The sequence below is a fragment of the Cryptotermes secundus genome, unplaced genomic scaffold (assembly GCF_002891405.2).
Source record: "Cryptotermes secundus unplaced genomic scaffold, Csec_1.0 scaffold693, whole genome shotgun sequence".
Taxonomy (NCBI): domain Eukaryota; kingdom Metazoa; phylum Arthropoda; class Insecta; order Blattodea; family Kalotermitidae; genus Cryptotermes; species Cryptotermes secundus.
The window spans coordinates 1,299,901-1,326,862 of record NW_019722434.1 but is presented as its reverse complement, the minus strand read 5'-3'; the positions used below and the strand labels follow the sequence as shown (position 1 = coordinate 1,326,862).

General features: G+C 41.5%; 2 protein-coding genes across 4 annotated transcripts in view; both read right to left on the bottom strand.

Annotated features, from left to right (window-relative positions):
- Nucleotides 1-5,753, bottom strand: part of LOC111861474 (solute carrier family 12 member 9) — a 29,449-nt gene extending 23,696 nt beyond the window's left edge. The window contains exons 1-4 of the mRNA XM_023846091.2: nt 4,886-5,753; nt 4,356-4,745; nt 2,079-2,213; nt 414-548 (exon numbers count right to left, since the gene is read on the bottom strand). Of these exons, the coding sequence (XP_023701859.1) occupies nt 414-548; nt 2,079-2,213; nt 4,356-4,659 (574 nt within the window). The 5' untranslated portion in view covers nt 4,660-4,745; nt 4,886-5,753. The remainder of the gene's footprint in view (nt 1-413; nt 549-2,078; nt 2,214-4,355; nt 4,746-4,885) is intronic.
- Nucleotides 5,754-10,701: 4,948 nt separating this feature from the next.
- On the bottom strand, nt 10,702-22,576 carry LOC111861482 (basic helix-loop-helix transcription factor scleraxis). Of its 3 annotated transcripts, none has more exons than XM_023846100.2 (5): nt 22,060-22,569; nt 21,606-21,738; nt 16,206-16,345; nt 15,126-15,250; nt 10,702-11,344 (listed from the first exon to the last, which is right to left on the bottom strand). In XM_023846100.2, exons 2-5 carry the CDS (start codon nt 21,683-21,685, stop codon nt 11,207-11,209), a joined length of 483 nt encoding a protein of 160 aa, XP_023701868.1. In that variant the 5' UTR covers nt 21,686-21,738; nt 22,060-22,569; the 3' UTR covers nt 10,702-11,206. The 3 variants fall into 3 exon arrangements, with proteins under 3 accessions (XP_023701868.1, XP_023701869.1, XP_023701870.1); XM_023846101.2 differs by having other exon boundaries at nt 16,206-16,336; XM_023846102.2 differs by lacking the exon at nt 10,702-11,344 and adding an exon at nt 12,753-13,955 and having other exon boundaries at nt 22,060-22,576.
- Nucleotides 22,577-26,962: the final 4,386 nt, after the last annotated feature.

The window sequence follows — 26,962 nt, the reverse complement described above, 5'->3', positions numbered from 1 at the left end:
TAAACTTGAGAACATGCTAAGAAATCTAAATGCACTCTGTGACCTGCAGTTTGTAGTTTACTAAGCAGTGCTGTTAGTAACTCAGTCTACATAGTATCAAACAACTGGATAACAGCGAACAATGCATTGGAAAGGATGTGGAAGGAAATGGTTATGTTCTAATTTGAGGTACTAACACTGGTGGGACTGATGAAAACCAGGGAAAAAAAAACTTGTCGAAGTACCAGTGTCCCAGGTTTGGGACCTCCTGAACACAAGCCAGAAGTATTACTGCTTGAGCTGGTAATGCAGACTGCTCTCAAGTTTCCATTGCCCACAAGAGGCGTGTTTACCTTCCACGTGCAATGTCTGTAAGCAGTGGGCATTCAGATTTCCAGAAAAAAGAACCCTGAAGAAAAAATATTTTCACTTACCAGAAGGACCAAAGTTCTCGACTATTCCTTCGGCACAGCCGGTAATATAGAGGGCACTGCTTACAACATTTGCAAGGAAGAACAGAGTTCCAATTGATCCACCAAACTCTGGGCCAAGTGTTCGACTGATCATGACTGAAGTTGTCAGGTTAAGTAAATATAAGAGACAATCTATACTGGCCAGAAAGTGACATTTCTCTTAACATTTTGTCAGTAAAGACATGTAAGTAGACACTTACACAGAAAACAAATGTAAGACCAATCTTAGTTATGAATGGAACCAGAAGATGGCTGCAATAAATGGCAGTGTTTCAATCAATAATACGGTGTTATCAGTCAGTATTACTGTCTCAACTTCTGATGTTGTTGTTGTTGTTATATCAAGCTGTCTTCCCAGGACTTTACAAGTTCATAGCATACATACTGAGTGAAACTGTAATTTCAAAGTGTCCCCCCAAGGGCTGTAGCATCTAACAGTGGGTGTCAATGGAAAGGTCATCTGTTGAAACTGTAGCTAGAGACAGGAACTGTCAAATTTTCCTGTTCAATTCTCATCTGGCATTCACAATTACATATAACTGCTTGCTGCACAGAGTGACGGATGCTGCCTTTACGCAGCTTTAAAAGTGACTTCAAACTTTTACATTTAGCTGCAGAATTCTAGAGTGTGCAGTATCATAGCACCCCACAAATAAAGTGCTATTTAAGTTGCAGCAAGCTGTTGTCTCTCTATGCAACTGAAATTTTTGTCATCCACTCATGTCAACTGCTTGATATTGTAGCATGTAGACCCATTACTAGGTAGTGACCACAAAACACACACGTTCACCTGACTAGTCCATGCACAATATAGGAACTGTTGGAAACGGTGTTTTCTGTGCAATACATGCCAAGGGGTTAGATAATGAGGACACCAGCTGAGCTGTAGTTAGTTGCAAGGAAGTCTGTGAAGAGAAGACTTAGTGCAGTCATGAGCCAGCAGGCAACGAAGTGAGCACAGAAGCTGAAGAATCTCTACTGTTAGAAGCCATCAGGAGGCAACAACTGGTGAAGACACAGCAGACTGAAAAGACTTAGTGAGTGCTGCAATGGTTTGTAAAGTGTGGAGATTAGCAATGGTGCCATAATTAAGTGTAGTCATGAGTTGTGTGTTGAAGTGGTGAATAAATCCACTCTCTGATCCACACCCAATATACAGTCACTCATACACTCAACATGTCTTTAATCAGCTTATGTAGGCAGGCAGGAAGATAAATATTGTCTCCAGCCAACAGATATGAAATTTTTACAAGTAGTGAGAGAAAAACAAGGAGGGATAAACTTAGAAATGGAATTCGTAGAGAGGGTAGGAATAAAATTTGTTAATAGATTTAAAAGAGAAATCATAACAATGGTTTCATCACAAAAATGTAATGGATAGAACAAGGCATTAGAATAAAAAAATTGGGACAACCCAGTACAAGATGGTTCAGTCAGGTACTGAAAGACACAAGAGCAGAGGTAAAAGCTGGGCAAGAAATCAAAAAACAAAAGACTGTTGGAACAAAGACAAGACTTGAGATTTTTCATCCATCAACACATATACAAAGAAATGCTGAGTGATAAAGAAGAGAATTTCATGGAACTGAGATGAAGAAATCACAGGATGAGCAACATCAAGGATACAGTATGCTCCACCGCCTTCAACTGCTCCGTTAGTCGCGACGGCGCACACTGATGCCACAGTGAAGAGCAAGATGCCATACGCTATTACAAACTGAAACAATGTGACCCATAGACCTGCATTGCCAACTATGAAACCTGAAACAAATAATGTCACTAAATCAGAATCAATACTACCCGTTCATTTATCTATGGCTTATTCAATGACACTGTCAGCAATTCAGACTATACAGCATCAAATGGTAGAATGACTGGTGAATACTGGACTACAAACAATACAGAAAAAAGTGATTATGGTTTAGTTTGCGGTAGTACCTGAACCCTCAGTCCCACTATATTTTTTACATTAAACTTATATAAGTAACTTTAGTCAGTTATTTTGATTTTGAGTGTTATTCCTTCTTGAAAAATCTGGCCATTAAATCCTGTGATACTGATGGGGAAAGAAATTGTATCCTGAAGATAGGAGTACTACTTCTTGTTTATGTATAAATCTTTCCTGTATGTCATCTCTTGTTTATAGTAGTAGAGAAAGTAATTCTTTAATATTAACAAACCAGTCAGTCACAATTTCCACTCTATTTCAAGAACTCTTTTATTATCTGTGTCTCAACAGTTCCTTCATTGTATTCTGTCTCACAATCGTTTTCTCTTTGTACAGAAACTTATACAATTTCAATTTGTCTCCAGCAATAATCAGCCAGTATCACCTAGTGCTAGCTCCGACGTTACCTTCCTCTACAGGAATATTTATCACCAGTATAAGGAGAGAGGTGAAGTGTGTAAAGGTAAGGGTAAAATGTATCAGGTTGTGGAAGCCCATTGGATTGTGAGATGTCGACGCTCCCACATTTGCTAGACAATAGGCTTACAGATAGCAGTGAGGCTGCCAGCCTTAGGCACCAGCCACCTTTTATTCCCACGAAGATTTCTGGTATTCATTTCTGTTAGAGGCTGTGTCGACCCTATGCCCACAGTGCAGCTGGAAGGATTAGGTCAATTGAAAAATCCAGTGACCTCATTAGGAAGTGAACCCATGACCTTCTGGCTTGTAGCATAGTGCCTCAACCAACTACACTACCGCATGCCCTGAGAGGTGAGGTGAGGTACGATAAAGGTAAAGTTGTAACTGTACTTAATTAATTCAGCACCATGCCACAAAGACATAAGAACCCTGGTTGTCCAGCCTGTAGCCCACTGCAACACCAAGTGAGCTGCTTGCACAGAGGTTACTGTGACCCAGGCAGTGACCAGTCATGTGTGCATGTAGAAGCACTAAAAGTCGCATGTTCGTGTAGCAACAGCCAGCTTCACAAGGTGGGAGACACACAGTTTGGGTTTATATGGGTATCCCCCAACTTATGTGAAACTTTGTAAGATTTGAGGCTTTCACGGCGGTGACTATGAAGAAAGCAGTCTTCTGGGATTTGGCACCGTGTATATGTGGTGTTAACCGACGTTTTGGAGGAACGTATCACCTCCATCTTCAGGGTAGAAGAAAAATATAAGAAATCTGCAAGCGAAGAGACTGTGAGAACCGGTAAAAGCAGACAGCGATGGATGTGATACGTTCCTCCGAAATGTCGGTTAACACCACATATACACGGTGTCAAATCCCAGAAGACTGCTTTCTTTATGTGAAACTTGCATTCCCAATATGACAATTTAAAATGTTTGCTATTCCTTGGGCATCACTGCCTTTATTTTTTTTTTTAATTTCTACAATTACAATACAGCGTGTCTTTGTTGTTTATGATTCCTGACTTATTTTTGTTTTACACAAATAATTTAATTCTTCTTCTGTCTCCACTAAATACAATAACTAAAAAAGAATAACACGAAGTTGCATTTATGTGAAATTCACATCCATCAAAGGATACTTGTACTGCATGTAATAACAGAGCGTAAATATGGGATTTCCTCTGTCTCCATATGCAACATCCAAAGCATACAGAGACAGAAATGGATCTTCAGAACTAGGCAGGTTGAAAAGCTGAGTAATGAATACATATTGTAAGGGGCATTATCACAATGCCAGTTCATGAAAGCATGCCACTGCTCAGGGCTGTGGGCACCATTAGCAATAGGAGTTTGTTCCTATGTGTATTACAAGTATCGCTTGGAATGGCCGTAGACACTGTAAACAGTTCCTATAAAAAGAAAAGGTTCCAGAATGGAGTACACAGCATGCTCTCTGGGGAAGGCATATACTGTGATCTGAATTTTTACCCCAAATCTAAACCAGTTAGCTTAGGAATAAAATAATGTTGAATAGCTTACCAACTCTAAGAAATAATAATGCACTAAACATGGAGAGGGCCACTGGACTGAACACACCTGCAAATGTGCCCAAAGTTCTTCCAGACTCCACATTACTCGCTCCAAATTCAACATAACCACCACTGCTCACAGTTCTGCTCGAAGTAAAACCAAAGACACTTGACAAGCTACTAAATAGACGTCGTTTAGAAATCAACGGAGCCCTTTCATTCATTGTCGTCACCACAAGAGGTGTGCCTGTTGGTGCGTCACATAACACCGATACTGGCCCGTCGTTTGTAGACCCAATCTCCGATGCAATCATTCTTTCGATTCCTTCTTATCCTGCTAGTAGTACTTCGGTTACGGGGCGGGTCACTAGCGATTAGCTGATATCTATGTGGGTGTTATCTGTAACATTACACGACGTCCAATAAGCTTACAATATAAGCACCTAAGTTTCCCATGACTCACAACCAGGGTCAGTCACTAAATAATTACAGGTTTTACTACATCTTCACTCATGATTTCTAATTAATCAAAATACTCACTAAAGCCTGGCCAAACGTCACGTTGCACTGTGAAAATTCATAAACATTCCATTTGTAGGACTTCACTGAAGTCTGAGCGATACTTTGTAGATGTTAGTGAATAGGCATTATTTTAGCAATTTCCCGATATTAATTAATACAAATACATGAATAACAAAATACTTTTTTACGTCTAGGGTCCTTTTAATAAAGAAACGATTTATCGAACAGCTCATATGTCGATTATTCTGTCACACTGAACTCACACAAACTATTTCACAAGTGCATGTATGCAGCCAATGCAGTATGTAAAATATTAATACAATAAACCGACATTAAGAAATTAGCATACGGAGTTTACTTCGAGGTCAGCTGGGAGCCAAGCTACACGTCTACTGACTTGCAACTGTTAGACGAATTTCTCTCATTCTGTCGGAGTCAGCTGCTTCCTCTGGGACCCCTGCAACCTATGCAACTTCCGCAACCAACTCATTCATTCACATTCATACGCCGCCCGCCCCCATCCTCCCGAGAAGGCCAATTTGGGAGCGAAACGAATAGATCGGAATTGAGTGAATAGATTTATGTATTTGTGACGTAACGGCGGCTATGTTACCAGCGAATAGCATTGAGATGTGTATCTCTTATTTATTTATCTATGCTAACTTCCTCGCTTTCAATAACAGACAAAAGATTTTCCCATTCTGTGCAAATGGAATAAAGAACAGCATTCCCACCTAGATTACTCATCTGCCTTATGATATCATCACTTATCTGGGATAAGTTAACTCACTTATCACTCATTTGGTGTGTTGCAATCTGACAAACAACGAAGCCAGACACAGAAAAGCAGAAGATGGGTAAACCAATAAAATAAATAAAATCAGACCAAGGAAACATCTACACAGAATGGTCTAAAACAAGGAGATGCTTTATTGACACTTCTTTTCAACTTTGCTTTGGAATATGCTATTAGGAAGGTCCAGAAAAACCAGGTGGGATTGCAATTAAACGTGACACATCAGTTGTTGGTCTATGCTGATGATGTGAATCTACTGGGTGATAATATAGATACCATAAAGAAAAACACACAAACTTTAATTGATGCTAGTAAAGAGGTTGGTCTAGAAGTGAACATAGAGAAAACTAAGTATATGTTGCTGTCTCATCACCAAAATGCAACGAAAATGACGACATAAAGAGAGGTAACAGATGTTTTGAAAATGTGACACAGATTGGATATTTGGGAACGACTATAACAAATCAAATCCTGATTCAGGAGAAAATTGAGAAGAGACTGAACTCGGGAAATGGCTGCTATCATTCAGTCCAGAACCTTTTGTTTTCTCATCTGCTCTAAAAAACATAAGAATTGGAATATACAGAACTATAATTTTTCCTGTGGTTCTATATGGATGTATTTAATGCAAAACTTTTATTCCAATTTTAGTATAGTGATCAGAATGGTATTAGTTCAGATAAAATGTTGAATGTATTAACTATGTGGAAAGTCAGATACATTGGTGATAGTTGTTATATTGTAATATATGATTTCATATAAAATGTAATTCAGTAGTTTGAGAGCATTTGTTAGTGTATACTGCATGATGATGGCTTTATGAGCCAAAACATGTAGTGCACTGCTGTACCATTAGGCTCCATATACTGATTATACGCAGTAAATGTGAATGAGATTTTGATAGTTGTTGCGCTGAGACAGAAATAAACAATAATGAAGGATGTATGAATTGTTCGTTGCAACGCTAACTTATACAAATTCCTTTCTCGGCAGTTACATGACTTCAACAAGTTCATTTCTTTGTGGTTCACTTCATAACTAGGAAAGTGTTTTGGAAATTGGAATAAATGTTCGTACATGAAAAATTCAGTTCGCTTCATCATATCCATCAGTATGCATATAACAGTGTCATACGGGCTGCATAGTGCACGATGACATTCTGTATCGAGGGCTTTTCTGATAATTGTAAACCAAACTCAGTTTTGATCTGCAGTAGGCAACCGGGTTAATGGCTACTTCTAATCATCAGAGTTCGCCCACTGTTGAATTCCTTACAGTAGGATGTCTAATGACCAGTAACGACTGATGAAAGTGCACTTAGCGCATTCAGCCATTTCCACCTTCGCACCCCACTTCTGTATGTCAGATGATATGATCAAAGTATTAAGAGACCATGGGTGCTTTTGGCAGAAAGAAGGAACCAGAAGTTTATCTCTCTCTTCTGATTCATTTTGGGAGAAATCAAGATTGAAAAAAGGAGGAAATATACCAAATTTTATTACCAACACCAATTTTTTATGTGTTCTTCAATCCTCAGTATTCTAGGGTGATCAGTAAACATGACATTAGAACCCAGAATACTGCACTGTTCTGTATAGACAACCTTAAAAGGCTTAAACTTAAGTTTGTATGAAAATTTTCCAGCTGCTCCTGCCCCCTGGGGAAAGTTTTGATGCCACCAATCAGTGTGGAGGTCTAGAATGTGTGGTGCTTCACTTCCAAGCCCACTATATGTCTTCATGGAGGTGTGCTTTAACCCTTGTATGTAGTCAACACTGCAATAAGGGAGTGGAGAAACCACTGAATGCAGCAGTCCTGTGTCATTAAGGGTGGGGGGACATCTGCTCACCTATATTTTGAATACTCTTGGCCCTTCAACAAAAATGGTTGTAACCAACTTAATCATAATGTGCATTATTATTCACTTAACACAACTGCTGTGTTAACACACCACATGTTTGCATGTACTACTCTCACAGCCCTATGGGCCTTCACGGCCTGGTACAGGGATAGCTTTACTTTTACTTTTTTTTTTTTACATGTTTCAGGCTATTGCAGTCATCGTCAGGTACATGTAGTTTCATAATCACCCTCTTATCTATCTGCTGTACATCCCTGCACTGGAAGTGCCTTCTAAAGGTATGTAGCTTTTGTAATACAGGAGCTGCAATATGGGATGGGTGACTCAGAAAGTCAATTTATTTCCTGACAAGAGGCAGGGATCCTTCTCTTGTCCACAGCATCTAGACTGGCACTGGGGCTCATCCAGTCTCCTATCTAATGGGTACTGGGAGCTCTGTCCCCAGGGGTAAAGTGGCAGGGGCTTGAAGCAGACAACTCACCTTCACATAATGCTGAGGTTATGAATGCATGGAAATGTAACTCCACTTCCTCATTTGTCTTCTTGGTATGATGTTTAATTAAACAAGAACCTCTCACAGAGTGACCACTTGAATGTCAACACACTGACATGAAAACAGAGAAGTGATTGCAGTGCTGCAGACTGAACTGAACTGGCTCAGACAGTGACTCAAGGGCGGATTTATGTTATTGGTGTTCAACTTTCCAGCATTTTTACAAGAATGATACAGGAAAACCTCACAGTAAATATTCCATTATGAAGACTGAAGAGTTGAAGCTTTTTATGGAAATAATCACTCTTTATTGGGAGAGTCATATCAAAGATGTAAATACACTTTTTGGGCAAAATAAAATATTACTTGATGTTAAAGCAGGTGGTATACATGGTAACCACTGTGCATGACAGAGTTAAACAGCTTTTCACTTTGTTTTACACACAAGTCTGATGGCTTTGAAAATGAGAGTTCACACAGCACCACAGAACATACTTGTATACACATAAAGTTCAAATGGTATTACAGAAGAACATGTGCATATAAAGTTCAAATGGCACCACAGAAGAACATGTGCACATAAAGTTCAAATAGTACTACAGTAAAACATGTACATATAAAGTTCAAATGGCATTACAGAAGAACATGTGCATATAAAGTAAGATTTGAGGTTTTCACGGCAGTGACTATGAAGAAAGCAGTCTTCTGGGATGTGGCACCGTGTAGATGTGGTATTAACCGACGTTTCGGAGCAAGTTATCGCCTCCANGTAGACTTGCCCCCCCCCCCTTGTGTTTATTTCCAACACCAGTCTGCTTGTACCGGTTCTCACAGTCTCTTCGCTTGCAGATTTCTTATTTTTCTTTCTACCCTGAAGATGGAGGCGATACGTTCCTCCGAAACGTCGGTTAACACCACATCTACATGGTGCCACATCCCAGAAGACTGCTTTCTTCATGTGCATATAAAGTTCAAATGGCACCACAGAAGAACGTGTACGTATAATGTTAAAATTGATGGCGCAGGACCAGGTTTGGATATGGGGATAGATGTAGGTAGGTGTCATCTGCTTAATTCCAGTGGGCTTCATTTTTAGCAAGTCATTGTCAGTGCCTTAAGATGCCATGACTGTTGCTCCCAACAGTAATTCATATAGGAACGAATTCACAAGCCAGCATTGCAATAATTGACTCTGAATATGTGTTAGTCATTGGCCTGGGCTTTCCTACTGATATGGGCTTGTACTGAATCCTGTAACTGAAATGTCTACCTAATTCTGAAGTCATTTCCACCCCTGGATAAGACTCTGTAGGCATCAGGGTAACTGCATACACCTATGTCATGTTTCTGTCTATGCAGGTGGTGGCAGGTGTTCTGTGGTTGTAGGACAACACAGCTGGCCATAGTTCACTGCACCAAATAACTGTACTGTGATAACTGTCAAAGTAAGCACTTCATCTGCAATAAAGGGACGCTGAACACAGATGGACGAAGTAAATCAGAAAAGCTGAGATTCTCACAGCAGTGACTATGAGGATTAATGCTTTTTAGATGTGATACCCTTTTGGGCTTGCTCCTCTTCCTTCCTCATACATCATGTATATCTGGTTTATCTTTTGTCTCTTCCACTTCCTCATTTTTCTTCCTTAATTTGCCCTTTTAATAAGCCCCTGTTCATGTTTTGTCTTTTCTCCCATCCTCTCTCCCCTCAACAAACAGTTCTTTCATGAGCCAAATATCCTTTGACCTTTAAATGCTGGGCTTTTGGTGGGCTGGTGGTAAGCTTGAGCTGGCTGGAGTTTATTTAAATGCCTGCTGCTGGTGCGCATTTAAATGCACGTTGCTACTCTGCATTTAAATGTCCCTTCCTGTTAGGGCACTTAAACAATATTAAGCATTATGTTTAAAAATGCTATGTCTAACATAATTTTTATGATAAATGGATGGAATTAACTTTGTTTGTATCAGTAAAGAACATAGTGTCGCATATTATAACGGAAGATTTGAAAAATTTTATACAAAGAGTTGTACTGCTTTTTTCAATTTTTTCTTTTAATTTTGATGCGTACTGCAAAATCGGTTTCCAAGTTCTTCACAGAGTTATTCTGCATTATAAATTCGTTTCTGTTTGTAACACTTGACAAATTTTAGCAGTCCCTGGTGCCATAAAACAGATGGAAGTAATAAAATCATTTGGTTCTCTGCTGGAAAACCTTACGTCTTTGTTACACTCTTCAGATTTTCGAATTTTGGCTAAATGACAGAAGAATGAAAGCATGGCTGTTCAAGAAATAGCTAGATGGGTCTCTTCTTCAGTGCCAAGACCTTCTGTTATAGCTGCAAGAGATTATTGCCCTTTCTATGGGCGTGAACTGACAGCTGCATTGTGGCTCAGATTCAGAGTGGGATCTGTTTTCTGTGTGTTCGTAGTGAAATTGAATTCTGTAGTTTCATTTCAGCCTATATATACATCAAGCAGATAACAACAAAAAAGGTATGTACATCGAATTTTACTATATATTTTTAACACATTAATCTGCATAATCTGCAATAAAAGTACCAGCTCGTGGATGAGTTTAGGCATGACTCATACGTATACTCTTTTTGATGCTCTTCACTTAGGTATCATTTTAATTCCTCTATTAGGGTTTTACTCAAGTCAGTCTGGTAATTAGTACATTTAAAAATAAATATTTAGGACTGTGCATGCGCTTCTACTAGCGGTGTGTGCGCATGCTTCCACTAGCGGAGTTTAAATTCCCAACTGGCCAAAACGGGTTACTTTGGCCATGACAACCTTACTCATCACTGGCACAAATGGGGCACTTCAGACATTATAGGTTAAGTTGTTCTCCTTACTCATACTGGCCCACCTGTCCTTTCTGTCCCCTATATCTATATCACTCTTTTTCCACACTTAGCTTACTTCTCTTCACTGAAGATGGAGGCAGCAGTTTCCCCCAACATACTGGCACCTATCTACTAGTCTACAAAGTGTTTGATCCAAGAAGATCACAGTCTTCATGGTCACTGCTTTTAGAAGCTTGTATCTCAGGTGTTACTGTCAGTCATGGCATGAACGTGAGTAATGTTCTTTGACTGGACAGGGGAAGCACAAAGAATACTGTGTAACGCATCTGCAAGATTCTTGTGATGTTCTGAAGTGATGACTGAGGAAAGTTGCGGTCGTCAGTAGAAAAAGGAACTCATGTCTGACGAGTCAAAGGAGCCTGAGGTTTGTGCTGGGTAGAAGACAATGGCCTGGCCTCCATGTGGTGGAACTGTGAAACTGAAAGGGTCCATGGCCCCCTGTGATGCTGAAGCCTTCTGTAAAAGAAACAACAATATTTGTTCATCAGACTAATCAGTCTCTTATGTCACAGTCTAATGACTTCATGTCCTCCTTTATCTTTCACAAGGATGTAAGAAACCAACTTCCTGACTCTGTAACTAGCCAAGTGCTCAGTCAGAGATGATGCTCTCAACTTAAAGACCAAAGATGAGATAATGTGCTGCCTGGTCAGGGCTATCACAAACCTCAGGAGTGGTGACAGATTAGTATGGAGCAGTGGTTGCATAACTATTAGCAGGGACAAACCAGAGAAACTTGGAGGGAACCCTGTTTGAGTGCCACCTCCTCCACAGATTTCACATGTAGTCACCTGCGACTAAACCCAGGGTTCTGTGGCAAGAAGGAAGTGCCCAACCCCCCGAGCTATGCCACAGCCTGTCTCATCTATTGTAAACGTAACAAATATCACATGAACGTGTGTGTGACCTCTCCTTAGGTTCCAGCAGATGTGTTTAAAGAAGCAAGCAAGTTCTGTAATGACTGCAGCACAACATAATGCAATAGCCAGAAGGAAAGAGATCACTATGAAGACCAAGATTTAGGTGGATGGATAATATTAAAATGAAGCTCAGAGAGATAGGATGGGGTGGAATGGACTAATTGATCTGTGGGGTCTTATGTAGTTTTGTCATTACTCCGATGACAACCCACTTCTTCGGAACAGTTTGTTGGTCCTGAAAAGGACGGTGGTGGCTGAGATGCTTGACTGGTGAGGTAGCGCGGCACGCGCTGCTAGGGAGAGAGGTTAGTTGCGGTGAGTGGACTGGCTGCAGTGCGGCCGTTGCTGGAGGTTGCTTGATCGCAGCGCAGCGGCTGCTGGTGAAAGGCTGGTTGTTGAGCGCGGTCGTAGGAGTGATGAGGCAGTGGCTACACCATATGCCCAGTGGGTCGGACAGGGACACGACCACCGGCGAGTCCAGGCGAGGTGCCCCAGTGAGTCCGGTGTGAGAGAGCCGGAGGGCCGAGGCAGTCGTGCCTGGCGCAGCCTGCTGATGCCTCCGAAGACCGAGCGCTGGCGACGAAGCCTGCTGGCTGATGTTGCTTGGTGTGGCTTGATCATAGACTGATGATTGACTGATTTTGCCGGTTCGAGGCTGCTCCTTTTTATACACTGCTCGGTGGGTGGAGCGAAACTTGAAATTGAGGAGGAAGAATTGCTTGGCTAGCATGCGTGATGATGTAGATTCGGGGCTAGCAGCGAGCGCAGTATAAATGCGGACATTTGGGGCAATTTGATTGGTTAGCACGCGTGATGTGAAGAGTGTGCGTTGCAGAAAATGCGTGATAATGTGGGATGTTCCTACAGATCTGACTCAGGATAGGAACTGGTGGAGGGCTCTTGTGAACACAGTGCTGAACCTTTGGGGTTCATAAAATATTTGGAAATTCTTAAGTAGCTACACAACTGTCAGCTTCTTAAGAAGGGATCAGCTCCATGAAGTTAGTTAGCTCTCAAACCACTCCTGCCACCCAATTATAATGACCATTGATGGCTTTCCAGACAACTGTTTTGCTAGTCTGCTGAGCAACTAGCAGTGGTCGCTGGCATGTGTAACCTTTCTTACATGAATGAGTAGTGAGGTACATCACTTGCAAGAAACTGAATATGAAAATATAGAAGATTGCCTTTACATGTTTTAGCCACTGTTGGCCATCATCAGATGGTGTGGCCAACACTACAAAGAATAATTCACATGTAATGAACATTGGTTGTTATACAGGAATTTCTACAAGAATTATAAATCAATTTAATTAAAATAAGTTACATTGGTTAAACATAATTAATCAGTATCTAATCTCTTATAGTTCTTCTTAATATGGCAACACAGATAACCTTGATGAAGATTATGGGTTTCAGAGATAGGAATGGGATGTGAGTTATACAGCAAATATTCCAGGGGAGCACAACAGTTTGGCCTTATAAATGGTAAATGAAAGGGACACAAAGCTTCACTCCAATCTACATTCCCTTATTCTATACACAATTTAGATTACAGCAATAAATGATGTAATCTTCAACTGTCTTTTCTCAGTTGCTGCCTGAGACAGACCAGAGGCAAAACATTCAGGGATATCTGTGATTACTGAACTTGATCTCACATACACTAATTTGCTAATGAAAGACTTCTTTAATTTGGAAAATACTTGACAGGTGGAGTGCTAATGCCTGCCAAGTAGAAGTGCTAAGACTACAGCACTGTTGGCATCAGACTGATGTGCTGTTATGCCAAATTACATTCAACTTGTTATATCCTTCCAAAATCGCTCACATTTATGATTTTGTTCAATCAAGCATGATGTTACTGACAACCAGTCTGCGATGTCTTCTTCAGGCAATGACTGCATGAACTGCCAATCACACGCAGGATAAAGGAATTTGTTGAACACTATAAAGGATGTATAAAATGTTCTAGTCAGGTGAAAATTGTGTGCCTGTCAGTGGGTGAATGGCAGAATAGAATTCACTGGTTCTTGCAATATTCCATTCTTTAAAATTAATTGTCCCAATTTAATGCATAAAAGAAAAAAAGATGGATTTCCCACCGAGTGTCAGTGATTGCAAAACAAAAGGCAAAAAAATTAATCCTGAAACAAATAATAAACAAAGTAAAATGAACACTGGATTAGGCAACAAATCTGATAAAAAACATGAACACTGGAATAATTGAGAAACAGAGAAAAACAATGAATAGAGCACACAACTTCTTATATGAAATTTATATTTAAAAAAATGCAATCATTTTGAAAGGAAAATAAATAAAAAATATTTAATCTCTTGGCAAGTCTTTCTTTTCCATTGCCTGTATACTGTCGCTGAGTTCTGTCCTATGTGTAACAGCAATATAGGTCACTACAGGTTTCATTTCACTAATTACTAAGGACTGCTTACTCCCAGTCGAGTTGTGTTTAACAAAATTACCACAACATCCAATGATGAAAACATACAAACACCTTTCAGGAACCATTTATGAAATAGCATGTTTCATGAAGATGAGAATAGGTGACAACAGAGGAACTACTGCTGGCAGATCCACCTACTGGCAGAATTAGAACTATTTACAACAAATGTGTGCATTGCTCTGTTCATGCACTCTGCTACCATAGCCATCACTGTGATTTTATTGTACAGAGTAATTACAGAAATTAAATTAAAGATTAAATATTATTCACTCTATTTTATTTAAATGAAGAGATCTGATGCACCTTGATGTTATGGTAGTCAGTTCACATGCTTCATGTTCATAACTATATAATGAATTCCAATTAAATTTAATTTTGGCCCATGTCAGATAGATAGATTTGAGAACAGGGTGCTGAGGGCAATTTTTGGCCCTTAGAGACAAAACATAACAGAAGTTATAGAAAACTGCATAATGAGGAGCTCCATAATTCCTACTCCTCACTGCAGAGGAAGGGAAGACTTCTTGGGAGACCTAGGCATAGAAGGAACAGACCATGATAAAACGGATCTCAACTAATCTTAAGGAAATATGGCATGAGGATATGGGCTGGATCTATCTGACTCAGGATGGGAACAAATGGTGGGCTCTTGTAAACATGGTAATGAATCTTCTGGTTTCATAAAACTTGGAGGATTTGTTGACTGGGTAAGTGGTCATCGGTTTTTCAAAGACTGTACTGCAGCCTACTACAATTTTTTGGTCAAAGCCCCAGTATGATGTCCATTGAGCACTTTAGGCATGAAAACTTGCACAACAGCCAGGACTGCTACTTTATAAATGCCTACAAACTCACCGCTTTCTTCTGATTGGCAAGGCAGAATGTACAGACAGGTGACCGCTGTGCCCCCAGAAGCTGGTGATCAGAGAAGTTGTCCTGAGTATGGACAGTCAGTCTGAGGCAAGGTTGATCAACGGGACCTAAAAAAAGGTGTGTGTTGTACATACAGTTCAAGTACAGCCTTCATATATTTTGGAAGAATCAGCTTGTTCTACAAAACATTATTCTTGCAGTGAAATATAAATGTCTTTAAAATTTACAACTTTTATTTAAAAAAGGAAATATGAGTGCATCTATATGAAAGATATCCATAATTTTATCTAACAAACTCTCTGATAGCAGAAGCTGTAAGTTCAACAAACCTGGTATCAAAGACAGCCAATGAACGTGATTCTTAGTCAGTTTCATCCACCTCCCATCCTCACAACCTATTTCCCTAAGATCCATCTTACTAGTTAATTAATTCTCTGTTAACAGAACCTCAAGTTTCAACATTGCTAATACCAAACCCGCCACTGGACACAATCCTGAGCCAATTTCAGCTACCTCCCATCCTCACAACCTATTTCCCTATGATCCGTTTCTTTTAATGCTAGTGGGGTGGGACTAAGTCCCTTGTACTGTGGCCATTTCTGGCCTATTGTACCAGCCCCAGATGATAGGTGAGGGTGATTGTGGAGCAATTGGCTGAATGAAGATTGGCAGGGGAAACTGAAGTACTCAGAGAAGACCTGCCTCAGTGCCACTTTGTCCAACACAAATCCCACTTTACCAGACCCAGGATCAAACCCGGGCCACAGCGGTGGGAAGCCAGCGACTAACCGCTTGAGCTATGGTGTGGCCAAGATCCATCTTATTAAGTAACTAAATAACAGATCACTGTGGTCGCAGTGCAAGGGCCAAGAAGGTCCACCCCTTATACGTTCATTCATTCATTCATTCAAGTAACTAAATTCTCTGATAACAGAATCCAAAGGCTCGGCACCACTAATACAAAAGCCAGTAATTGGACATGATCATGAGCCAGTTCCAGCCACCTCCCATCCTCACAACATGTTTACCTAAGATCCATCTAAATATTATCCTCCCCTGTACCTGCCAGCAGCTGGGTCCCAAGATGTGAGATGTAACTGGAGGCGAGCCTCAGGGTCTCAATTTTTGACAGTTTGCGGTCTGCAGGCTCCGTGGGGATGAGAGTCCGCAACATCATGAAAGCAGAGTTGACACTGTGGGGGCAGTAGAAAACAGGGCACAAGCACAGAGGTCACGCTGTGAATCCATAAACCTGCACAAACTAGTTCTCCAACTTCTATTTTAATATTATTCTTCCATCCATAGCTAAGTCACTAGTAAAAAAGTAAAGTTGTCTCCATGCTTCACTAATTAATCAGTACATCATGAAGGCATATAAGGGGACTGGATGCACAGATCCAGGTGTTTTGACGTTGACATTAGTTTGCCTGTCAGTGGCCAGATTCACGCTCCGGCCGCTTTACCCCCAGGGAAAGAGCCTGTGGTACCCATTGGATAGGAGGCTGAGTGAACCTCAGAACCGACCTGGACAATGTGGAGAAAAGAAAATTCTTGATCCTACCTGGACTCAAACTCTGATCCTCCATCGTACAGCCCACTGACTGGCTAAATTACCAGTATAATACATATTGTGCTCTTCTTGGTTATGACACTGTGTGACCTGATATGTCAATACAAGCGTTTCAGAATGTAACACGTCACTAACATGAAAATAGGAGAAGCACATTCCTCCGAAATGCCGGTAGTGATCATGCACGGTTTTCATATCTTAGAAGAAGGCAATCTTCATGGCCATCGCCCTGTGATGCTCAAATCTCACAAGTATACTCATGCAATCGATTTTTAGGTTGTTTAGCGTCATTGTCCCACTTTCAAAAAGTGTATACTATTTGACTGAAATTGATCATGAATGGCAAATTAGGTAAAGATTTGGAGGGAGTTGTCATGGCCTGTTCCAAGGTTTTAATCCAGAATTCACATGGAGAACCTTGAATGAAATCATGATAAACTTTAGTTAGGAGATTTAGCATTTTTATTATTATTATTATTATTATTATTATTATTATTATTATTATTATTATTAGTGGGATGAGACTGAGTCCACTTGGTACTGTGGCCACTACTGGCCTATTGTACCAGCCCCAGATGACAGATAATGGTGACTGTGGAGCAATTGGTAGAATGAATATTGGCAGGCGAAACCGAAGTACTCGGGGAATACCTGCCCCAGCGCCACTATGTCCACCACAAGTCCCACATGACCTGAGCCGGGCTGCCGCTGCGGGAAGCCAGCGACTAACCGCCTGAGCTATGGCATGGCCACACAGGATATTCAGTAACTCGTCACAGATTTGAACTGCGTACCTCCAAAACGTTACCGCCACACGAACAAGTTTGTTCAGGCGACGCAATCAGCCGGTTCCCGAATGTCCCTTCACGTGTGCGAGAGCCAATCAGAACTGTGGGCCTCATCATGCAGAACAAAACCTGTCAAATTTTGTACCCTCCGTCTCGTGACGGTTCACATTACGAAGCACTCAGTAACTTGGCTATACTGCTTCCATTAGCAATAATGAGTTGGAAAGAGTGCGAGAGAAAGCTCTCCCTGTGCTTATTCATACTCTACCTCCATGAAGACGTATGGGGGAGTGGAGGTATAGCTGCAGCATTCTTAACCTCGGCACTAGAGGTGAGTGGTCAGCTTCACGCTACTCGGAAACGCCCTCGGTACCCACTGGATGGGTAAACCCCCGGCAGAAAATGTAAATACCTTTGTTCCTGACGGAAATTGAACCCCAACCGTCCAGCCCCCTACTATTTAACTCCATGGAGGCAAGTCCTTGAGAAGCCGCCGGGCGCTCAGCTACCCACGAATTTTCCAACATTTTATGGAACCCGAAAGTTCATTACCGTGTTCACAAGGGCCCTCCACTGGTCCCTATCCTGAGCCGGATGAATCCAGCCGTGCAGGCCTACACTACTGCATTACAAATGCCTGGTGAACATGATGCTACGTGAATGCTGCGACCCAGATCCCGAGCATCTCAAGGCACAGTTGGCCGCTTCTTGTCGCCATGACGACAGCGGGCTGCTGATTACTAAAACACTTGAGTGGCGTGAGTCAGCCATGTTTATGTACGTCGGGAATGCTCTCAAAGCGTTAGAATCCAGACGCCGTCGCGACATTCACGGTTTTCCCCCAGTTGCTCTCGGGAATACCAAGTACTGATACGCAGTTCGTAACGAACAAGTTACCAGCGGAATGCTGACTGTTTTGGATGAATTTTGTACAACATTTACAATTTCTATACACAACAAGAATGTGAAATTATTATGGTAATGATAACAAAAGCTCTCTGTGTGGTATTACTCGTATAACCGTAAGGCTTCGCATGCATTTCTTGTGCCATCAATAATAATAATAATAATAATAATAATAATAATAATAATAATACCCTTTCAGAACACGACGTAGCCTTACAACGTTTAGAAAGAAGTTCTTGCAACCCAGGGAACCTACGTTTTTCTAATGACAGGCCACGTCCTCTTTCTTTCACGTCCTTCGTAGCTCATGCTACATAATCATTCTGCAGTTTATAGAAGTGTAAATGATCTCTCTCTCAGTTTGGTAACGCTGTGCTCTTTTTTTTTTCGGGGAAGTTCTGTTTCTTTGTTTTGTTTTGTGTAAATCATTTCTATGCTTGGCACAGTAAGAAACTGCTTGTAAATAGCTGCAGTTAGGTTTCTCAAAGCGGTGACTGTGCACAGTACGGTATTCTAGGTTGTAACGCTCAGTAGTCCGGAAAGAGAACGACGTTTCGGAGGAACATGTCGGACCCATCCTCAGGGTCAAAGACTAATGAAACATCGAACCAGCAGGAGATTGTAGTCTGCTTGGTACATTCATCGACCCTGACGCTATAGGTGATTTCCTCCTCCGAAACGTCGAGATCTCTCCGAACTACAAGCCGAGGGCGGGAATTGGCGAGAGTGCTGTAATTACCTGTAAAACCCACTACCAGTCCAAATCCCGCGTGTAATCACAAACACGCGACAAATTGTCGCATCCCGCAGAACGGAGACGGATACGCATCTAGACCGAGCGAACCGTCTGGGATTGCGGATCGTTGGAGCATCTGAGAACTGAATTTCAAGTCTCCGGGATAATTATATGAATGTAGCAAATGATATGCCGGGCACAGTAGCCGCGCGATCTAAGGCATTAACTGTCTTCGCTCGCTCGGACACTGGGATCATGGGTTCGAATCTCATTTAAGGCATGGATGTTTCGTGTGTGTGTGTATGCGTTTATTCTGTGTCTGTGTTGTCCTGTGTTCAGGCAGGGGCCTTGCGACGGGCCGATCACTCGTCCAAGTAGTCCTACCGACTGTGAAAAATGATTACGTAACTGAATAAGAGGTCTGGGCCCTGAATGGGCTGGAAGAGCCATTGAAAAAATAAATAATATAATTATACAGGTTTACGACAGGAATAACGTCGAGTGAATAAGCATAAGGACGTGAATGCAGTGGGAATCAGCAGGAAGCAAGAGGTAGTGTTGAGCATAACACACCATGATGTCCTGAAGTTCACGGCGGTGACTGAAGAATGCCGGCTTCTAAGATGTGACGCCGTGTAGATACTGAAGTTCACTAATAACACACGAAGTGCGTGAAGCGAGTAATTAAACTGGCGAGGTGACAGACCGAAGTGAACAAGTCAGAAGTCTAGCTGTGGCTAACAGAGGCCGAGTTTTTAAAGGGATTCGAACCCCGAACTTGATACTTAGACAACCAGAGACCTGCCTACCGATTCAAGATCGACATATGATTCGTCGTCTTTAAAGAGGGGTATGGTCATTGTGCTGCAAGAAGTACAAGACGGTCATAGGAATTCTGAATAAGAGGATTTTAAATCTTCATGCGAGGACACCTGCAGGAAATACCCATAAGAAAGTCCCCCCCCCCCAAAAGGGTGAAACTCGTATTCTGTATTCACATGGTGTTCGGGAGGCCGATCAGACTGATTAGCCGGAACGGACACTTCAGGGTCGCCCGCCGTGCATGCTACATGCTGACGTCTCGTAAAACAAGACGGGGTTGAATGAACATTAAATTTAGTCACTTCAGAAGGGAGAGCAGGGCCCCAGAAACGTTTTCCAGCAATGCACGGTGCAACCCTGGCGGCGGTAATGCAGAGAAGCTAACTCAGGCCGCTTCTTGTAGGCGTCAGCCTGGCCTTCAAAATGAAGAATTTTAACAAATGGCATGGAAAATATAAAAACGTAAATTACCTGAAGATAGCTTTTGCATGATTTGTTTAAAGTATTAATGGGCCGGAAAATCGCGGGTTCCATTCACGATGAGGTCATTTGATTTTTTAATTGACCTAATCCTTCCAGCCGCAGTATGGCCCTGGGCGGTCGACTCGGCCTCTAACATAAAATGAGTACCAGGAANGGGGGGGGGTAAAGAGCGGTCGGCACGCAAGACTGAACTCATTGCCATCTGTGAGCCAACCGTCTAGAAAGTGTGGGAGCCTCGACGTCTCACATCCTTATGGGTCCCCACGGCTTGTTACAGCGACAGGTTTGCCGTTAAGGCCTTGCGTCTTAATCCGGTGACTAAAAAAACAATCAATGATTAAACATTTGTTCCGTGAATATCGAGTCTGTCTGCCACACGTCCTCAGGTACATCCAGATGAAAATCGTGGGACTGTACATTTGTCACTCATAAATCATGAAAGAGAACTTGTGGTCAAAATGGTAAAAAGTACCCGAAGAATGACCTTCGAATCTCGTCGAATGTCTTGACAATACATCCTTAGACTTAAATGAAGTACTTTTACCAATATGCAAAACTTAATTTTTTTATATGGGATGTCCCAGAATATTCAACACCCCCCCCCCACACTACACGCACCAATCAGAGTAACACATTTGTCCCACAGCGGCATGGAAAAAATTTCGTCAGAATTACTGATGTCTGCGGACAGATTTGTGTGAAGATGCTGAATGTACACGTACACACAGCATGGACATCCCATATGCCTACTTCAGTCTTTCAAAATAAGGAAAGTAGGCTAACAAGAAGCTCTGGGAAGAACTATAATCACCTACTTTCTTTGATGCGATACGTACCGTATATAAAATGACGCGTCGAACAATCCTTCTATTTTTTTCGTGTGTATTCGTTGTCGCGATAACGTTTTTGCCGAGCCTTTGCATAGTAACGAGAGGGGGCTACACGTACAAGAGACATGGGCTGATGGGATGGATTTGTGAAGCAGGTGCCATCATATGCATACCACATTTTATAAACATTGGCTCAGCCATGGAGAAGTTGATGAGGGGGGTACACAAACAGCATGCAGATCGCATAAGCCTTTTTTTTTTTAATAAGCGAAGTAGGCTAAAAACGCAGCGACTGTGGAGGTGTGCCTACCAGCCACTTCTGCTCACCTCTGTGTGCGGTCTCGTTCCCTTGCGTTTGCCTGGTTCCGGTGTTTCCCGCCCTCGGGCTCAGTGGGTCGCTGCGACATCTGGTGTCTTTTCTTGGCCCCTGGCAACTCCTCGTCCTCAGATTTCAAAGTTCCTACGACGTAGTCAGTTTCCATATCAGTTATCTCGCTGTGACAGTTGGCAAGCGAAACTCTGCATTGTTATGGCTCAAATAATTTCTTTTTTTTTGTTTTGGTCTAAGTTATGGCTCGGAAATTCCGAAATTACCGTCAGAATCATTAACTTTCTGTTATGGACTCAATTTAATTAATAGATCAGAATAACTGTTTGAAATTTGTCTCACATTTTCGTCACTTCCGGTTATAAGTTACAGATGGCATTGACGGCAAATTTTAGTTTTTGTTTGTAAAGAACGGTCATCTCCATTTGAACACTATAATCCGATTCAACTTACCGGTTCCCTTCACATTTAAGGACGACGTTTCAAACACGTAGTGTCAGAATTCTATTTAAGTTTAAACAGCAGTCAACGGCACTAAAACAGCCCAGAGAAATGCAAAAGCCCTATGTCATTACTGACAGACATTCCCAAATAATGGACTTTTAATAAATTAGGAAAACTGCTACAAAATCAGTCACTCTTTTGCATAATTAACAATGCATCAAGATCCACTGTTTTAGCTGTCACATGTACCAGCAGTCAAGGAGTACGAACAACTGACTGTAGGCGCTGTAGGCCACGCTACACTACCCTAGCTGCACATTCCGTGCTCCCACACACCCACACGCATGTGCAGGGAAGTGCTGGGACTTGTCTTGAGGATGCTCCACGTTTCCGCCATCTTCATTTCGAACACGCCCACCGATTTGTCACTGTCATATCCGTCTATCCCACGCAAACCCAAGCACGGAATCTCAACGGTTCTTTGAAACAATCATCACTTTCGCGTTCTCTAGTACTGACGTCGACAGAGGGCAAGACTGGAACAGAACTTTTTCTGCGACTGGTGTCACCATGTCGTCTTTCTTTCGCTGCCACGTCTCTGATAATTTTGTCAGGATTTCCCCGTACGAGTGGCTCTGACCATGGCCGGCACAAAACTCAATGCCGCCTCCTTCTTCCTCAGTTAAATATAGCTTAACTTTCTCCAAACTTCATCACAGCGAATAAAACGAAATTTTCAGACCGTTATTAGTATCGCAATTCGGAAAAGCTTTGTTTACATTGTTGGGTAACATATTTAGATTACCTCCAATTAATGGCCACGATATTGATCACCTTTTGGCTGTCATTTCTGTGATCGGCGCAACCGATTTAGTCAAAAACAGTTATCTCGTACATGTTACAGAAAATAAAGTGAACATCTCCTGTTCCGTGACAGAAATTAACATTTTTGTATTTTGTATCTCCGGATCGTCTGTTGTATTTATGAGCCGTTGTTACCTGCCTTACGGGTACCGCACGAAGACCGTTATAGACAATCATAGGAGCCGAAGGGGGGAGAGGGGCGAGTCAGGCTTAATTTACCCCATAAAAAGGAATAAACATACCAAACTAACTCCAAGCGAATGAGTCCTTGAGAAGCCGCCAGTTATTCAAGAATTTCCCAACATTTTATGGAGCCTGAAGGTTTACTACCGCGTTTACAAGAGCCCTCCGCTGGTTCCTCTCCTCAGCCAGATAAATTCAGATCACACCACCCCATCCAGTCTCTCTACGATCCATTTTAATATCATCCTCCAACCGACGGTCTACCTAGTGGCCCCTTTCCTCCTGGCTTTTCCACCAAGATCCTCTATGCGGAAATATACCAAATATTAATTAAAATACAGGAAATAGTTCTATTCTGCATACTCTAGGGCAGGGTTTCCCAAGCTCATGCTCCACGAACAAATGTCAAGCCAACCGTCTCCGTCTTCAAGGTTAATGCATTTTATCTATGCAAAAATAAACATTTGACTTGCATGGCAAAATATTTATATTATTTACATTTTTAAAAATCATAGAGGTGCAACTGTTGATTGAATTTTCATTCATTCTTTTCCGTTCAAAATTCCTAAAATATTTCAGTTACTATTCGTATGGTCCGCCAACGAAAATCCTTGGAGTAAGCGGCCAGTGTTCCGGAAAAGTTTTGTAACCCCTGCTTTAGCGCGATCCGCAAAAAATACTCATAAACGGCTTAAACATAAAGATTACAATCTTCTGGGATCTAGTGCTGTATAGTCTGGTATAATCTATACCAGCGTTGGCCAACCTAATACATCTCGAGGGCCAAATTTAGTTTATAGAACACCATCAGGGGCCAGATACGGTGTTTCTTTCAGAAGAGTGGTCGGGGAGTATTGCCCCCCAAACTGAATCAGTCACAACCCGTATAAAAAGTGCATTTAAACCTATGTATTTAAATTTTACGTTGCACCAATAATATTAAGCCGATATTGAAAATTTCACCAATCGATTTTATTGCCTTCTATCACTTCTACCCCCAGAGCATTTTTTCTTAAAGAAACACTGGCCAGATCATGTCTTATGTTTAGTTTTATATATGCCGGGGGAAAATGCAATTATAATTTAAGAAAGAAAAATAAAATGCCTTGAAATGTGCAATTACTTACCATAAAACAGCACAAATTCCTCTTTCAGCAGGGATGAGCACAAAAGACTTTCAATCATAGTTTTTATGGTCTAATGATTATACCTAAATCCTCATATACACACTGTTTTAATGAGAGCACTGTGGTTTCATAAAACTGGAAACCAATGATATAAAATCCACTTCTAATTGTGAGGTTGCCACTCGAAGAATATGTGATAACACGACATCTGAAAGTCTGTTCCTGTTCTTAGACTTTACATGCTTCAGCGATGAAAACGCTGTCTCGCATATGTAAGTACTTGCAAAAACAGAACAAAGTTTGAGAGCCCAATTTCGTAACAGTGGGTAACGTTCTGGTGAAAGCAGTTTCCAAAAGTCAATTCCAGTAACCTGAGATGTGTTTAAGGATGGGTCACATTGAAGTTCACAAAGCTCTAATTGCAGATGACCTGGCTGAGATTCTATATCACAATGTATAGGATTACTGAATAAAGAAATATCAGGTCGAAAGCTTTCAAAATCGTTAAATCGTCGGTCGAACTCTGAAGACAAATCTTCAATAATTTCAGTGTAGTCCCTAAACTCCAAGCCTTCTTCTTCTTCTGAGAGTTTCCGACAGCAAGGGAAATGTAGAAGGTTATTTTTGTCCAATGCAGACTTAAATAAATGTAGCTTTTTACGGAAACTGTCAACAAAGCCAACCATCTGACATATTGTCTGCTTCTTGCCTTGCAATTGCAGATTCAGGACATTCAAGTGTTGAGTGATATCAGTGAGAAAGGCCAAGTTTCTCAAGAATTCGACGTCTTCGAGATCATTCTGCAGTTCAGCAGAATTCGTAACCTCTTCTCTTAGGAATGTTGCTATTTCATGACGGAGTTCAAAGAACCGTACCAGACATTTCCCACGGCTTAACCATCTTACTTCAGTGTGCAGAAGCAGGTCCCCGTAAGCAGAATCCATTTCTTCCAAGAGGGTCAGAAATTTTCTGTGAGTGAGTGATCGATTTCCTCCTCTGATCAAATTAGTAATTTTTGTGACAGTAGCCATGGTGGTAGACAGTTTAATTGATTTGGCACATAGAGCCTCCTGATGTATAATACAATGCAAGGTAGGTACAGTAATTTGATTCTGTCTTAAAAATCCAACAAAACCGCTTATTGTCCCTGTCATTGATTTAGCGCCATCTGTTACTATGGAGGACAATTTTTCAAAACCACCGAATTCCTCCACTGCACTCTTAACAGCGTTAAAAATATCGACACCTCTAGTTGTGCTGTGTAAAGAGCACACTTTTAACAACTCTTCGAAAATTGTAAAATCTTCCTTAATTGCACGAACAAATATCAGCAACTGATTAGTATCCGAAACATCTGTGCTTTCGTCGAGAGCAATTGAGAAATAGGAACAATTAGCGATAATGTCTTTCACATTATTAGATATCTGGTTGCTAATATCTTCCAGCCTCCTAGTAACAGTCTGTTTTGAAAGGGGCACTGTTTGAAATTTGTTTCCTACCTTATTTTCATTGAAAGCTTCTGCCATCTTTATCGCACAGTTCTTAATTAATTCACCATCACTTAACGCTTTTTTAGCTTTCATTAATTCATATGTCACGAAATAAGAAGCCAGCAAAGCTTCTTCTTGTTGTTTTGTTTCATTGGTAAAAAGAGATTTCTGCTGGAAAAGCTTTTTCTTTAACTGATCGCAGACTACTTTCCTTGATTCACAAGAGTGTTTTCCGAACTTCTGTTTATGATTTGTCATGTAATGCCTCTTTAGGTTGTACTCCTTTAAAACTGCTAGCACTTGAAAACATACTAAACACTGTGGCTTGTGGTCTCTATTTAATATAAAAAAAAATAGTCATGTTCCCACTCAGATTTGAACGCCCTATTTTCGCTATCAACTTTTCTCAATTTACTAGTGCCGGCCCGCGGGCCGCCAGTTGGCCATCGCTGATCTATACCACACTACACGGCGTCATTTCTCTGGTTTACTTCTGATAGCCTTTCATAAACAGCTCAAACATCATGAAATCAAGAGTTCTTTGTTGTGAGATATAACGCCGTGTAGTCCCTCGAAAATTAACCGACGTTTCGGACGAAAAGGTCGCCTCAATTTACTTCCGAAACGTCCGTCTGCTTTCAACGGACTACATGGCGTTATATCCCCGAAGATAGAACTCTTGAGCCACCTCTGTGAGAACCTCAAGTCCTGCATTACGAGATCAGTTTGCATACTTAAGGCCAAATGCGGCTCTTTTTTTTTAGAATTGAAAAGGGATTTACCAGGTTTGGCTGTTGACAACTGACGGTTCGTTGCGTGACCTGCCATGTTAATGTACGTCGGAACAAAATAGCCACCCACACATGTGGCTGGAAATTCACCCTCAGAATTGTTTACTCAGGTTTCCTTCTGTGGGGAATTGCTACCAGATGTCCGGTGCCTCCACCCAGGCTTGGGGCCACCCGTAACTTCTTCTTCGGGCTTTCCCTAACTACCGCAATGACACGGTCCATTGACAGCATTCCAACTGCTTCCGAATATCTGGACACGCGCTTTTCTTTCAAAATGACGTCTATATATTTATTTAACGACGCTGTCAGTAGCTTAAATTGTACAACGCCGGACGGTAGGGTGGTAGCGAATCAAAAAGGAACTGATGGTGGTACGAGTTCTCTCCAGACATGCCTCAGCGACCTGACGAAAATCACGAAAGAAGCCGGCCAGTATAGACGGTGTCGGGTCCCCGGC

Bases quoted from the DNA above. Each gene is read 5' to 3' on its own strand.
- LOC111861482 (XM_023846100.2), bottom strand. From the start codon at position 21,685: ATGTCGCAGCGACCCACTGAGCCCGAGGGCGGGAAACACCGGAACCAG. The intron at 15,251-16,205 runs GTACAGGGGAGG...ACCTTTTTTTAG, and splicing joins TGGGACCCAGCTGCTGGCAG to GTCCCGTTGATCAACCTTGC. The intron at 11,345-15,125 runs GTGAGTTTGTAG...TTTCTTTTACAG, and splicing joins TTGCCAATCAGAAGAAAGCG to AAGGCTTCAGCATCACAGGG.